The sequence below is a fragment of the Euwallacea fornicatus genome, chromosome 28 (genome assembly GCF_040115645.1).
Source record: "Euwallacea fornicatus isolate EFF26 chromosome 28, ASM4011564v1, whole genome shotgun sequence".
In the NCBI taxonomy this organism is placed as follows: domain Eukaryota; kingdom Metazoa; phylum Arthropoda; class Insecta; order Coleoptera; family Curculionidae; genus Euwallacea; species Euwallacea fornicatus.
Genome location: NC_089568.1, coordinates 906,507 through 908,078, shown reverse-complemented (window position 1 = coordinate 908,078; position 1,572 = coordinate 906,507). Strand labels below are relative to the sequence as shown.

General features: G+C 37.8%; 1 protein-coding gene across 2 annotated transcripts; it reads right to left on the bottom strand.

The window, feature by feature from the left end:
- Window positions 1-562: 562 nt before the first annotated feature.
- On the bottom strand, window positions 563-1,303 carry LOC136347286 (uncharacterized). 2 transcript variants are annotated; one of them, XM_066297167.1, is made up of 3 exons: window positions 1,153-1,303; window positions 959-1,093; window positions 563-913 (listed from the first exon to the last, which is right to left on the bottom strand). In XM_066297167.1, the coding sequence occupies exons 1-3, from the start codon at window positions 1,196-1,198 to the stop codon at window positions 741-743; spliced, it is 354 nt and encodes a 117-aa protein (XP_066153264.1). In that variant the 5' UTR covers window positions 1,199-1,303; the 3' UTR covers window positions 563-740. The 2 variants fall into 2 exon arrangements, with proteins under 2 accessions (XP_066153264.1, XP_066153263.1); XM_066297166.1 differs by having other exon boundaries at window positions 563-1,093.
- Between the last annotated feature and the right edge of the window lie 269 nt (window positions 1,304-1,572).

Sequence of the window (1,572 nt, the reverse complement as noted above, 5' to 3'; positions counted from 1 at the left end):
ATATTTAAAAATCAGCTCAGACCGCAGGAAACATGGAAACGGCCCTACTTCGTGCCTCAAATATTACACAAGATGTTAAAGAATACTAACTATCTAAATTTCCAAGGAATAAACATGGTTGAAACACCCCCATGGATGGAGGAACAGCTGGTAACGCAGGATACACGGAGGTTCGATGGAGGAGTAGAGGCAGTAGAAATCAGAACCCATTTTGCTACGATCTTGGATGAGAGGTGGCAGAATATGTGTACCTTTTCAAATACCAAACTGTCACGCATAGAGCCACTGATATGTACGGCAAAAGCCCTAGGGCTGCTCAGGAGAAGTAATATAGTGACATGAAGATTGCGTATTGGGCAGACAAGAATAATTCATGATTACTTAATGAATAGAGAAGCGTCACCGCAATGTGTCCACTGTAACAGCCGCATTACTGTACAGCATCTTTTAGTGGATTGCCCACAGTAGTCGAATAATAAAGTAATACATGGGATAGACGGTGATATCCAGGATATCCTCAGGATAGACTCCATAGCACAACAGGAAAAACTCATACAGCATATAAAAGCAATTGGACTCTATTATGATATATAACAAATAGGTGTTTGATATTTAATTTAATGCTGCGATCCTTAGAGCCAATGGCCAGTAGTAGTTGGGGCACTTAAAAAAAAAAAAAAAAAAAAAAAAAAAAATTATAAAGAACATAGAAATAAATGAAACTCAAAAAACGGATCAAATCAAGCAGCTTGAAGGGCAGCGATCAAAGCCTGTATATGAGCGAAGCAAATATCACAGGAAGAATCAGAGACAGGGTCTTCGACATTTTCATAGATGGGCCTGTGTTCACCAACGATGGAATCTTCGATATTGTCATAAATGGGCTTGTGTTCACCGACGATGGAATCTTCGACATTTTCGTAGATTGGCCTGTGGCCGGTTTCGATGGTATCTTCGATGTTGTCGTAGATCGGGCGGTGATCAGTAATGATCTGTTCTTCCTCGTTGGTGTAGATAGGCCTGTTGCCAATGTTGGTTTCTTCCTCGTTGGTGTAGATTGGCCTGATGTCAGCAGCAATGGAGTTCGCTAGGCCTAGAGAAACGTTTTATTAATGCAAGAGCTTTAAAATATTCTACTAGCTTTACACTTACTTGGTACAATTACCATAGCAGCAACCAAGAGTACGAATTTCATCATCGTGGGCGATTTGAGTTCAATAGCTGCGAATTAGCTGAATGATACTGATAGTTCTAACAGATCGAAGTGCTTTTTTATAGTATAAGTTACGTTTTAAGTAATTCGTAATTGTGACGTTACTCCCAAAGTAATAATGTCCAGGATTAATCTTAAATCGTACCAATAAATCGTAATCTATATTGGATTACTTAGTTTTATCTCCTAATTTCTTTTAATGCTTCAAATCAATAGATACTTTATATTTTTTTAAACAGTAATTGTTTGTTTTAGTGGAATTAACGAATGACCACAGCAAATTGCTTTATTATGAGAAAAAAATTTACGAACTGTTGCTTATCACAAAAAGCAATAAATGCCTGGAAAATTTGGGTAAC

What these genes read in the sequence shown, in the direction of transcription:
- LOC136347286 (XM_066297166.1), bottom strand. Translation starts at nt 1,198, where the DNA reads ATGATGAAATTCGTACTCTTGGTTGCTGCTATGGTAATTGTACCAA. An exon ending in TGCTATGGTAATTGTACCAA is followed by an intron (nt 1,094 to 1,152) that starts GTAAGTGTAAAG and finishes ACGTTTCTCTAG; the next exon opens with GCCTAGCGAACTCCATTGCT.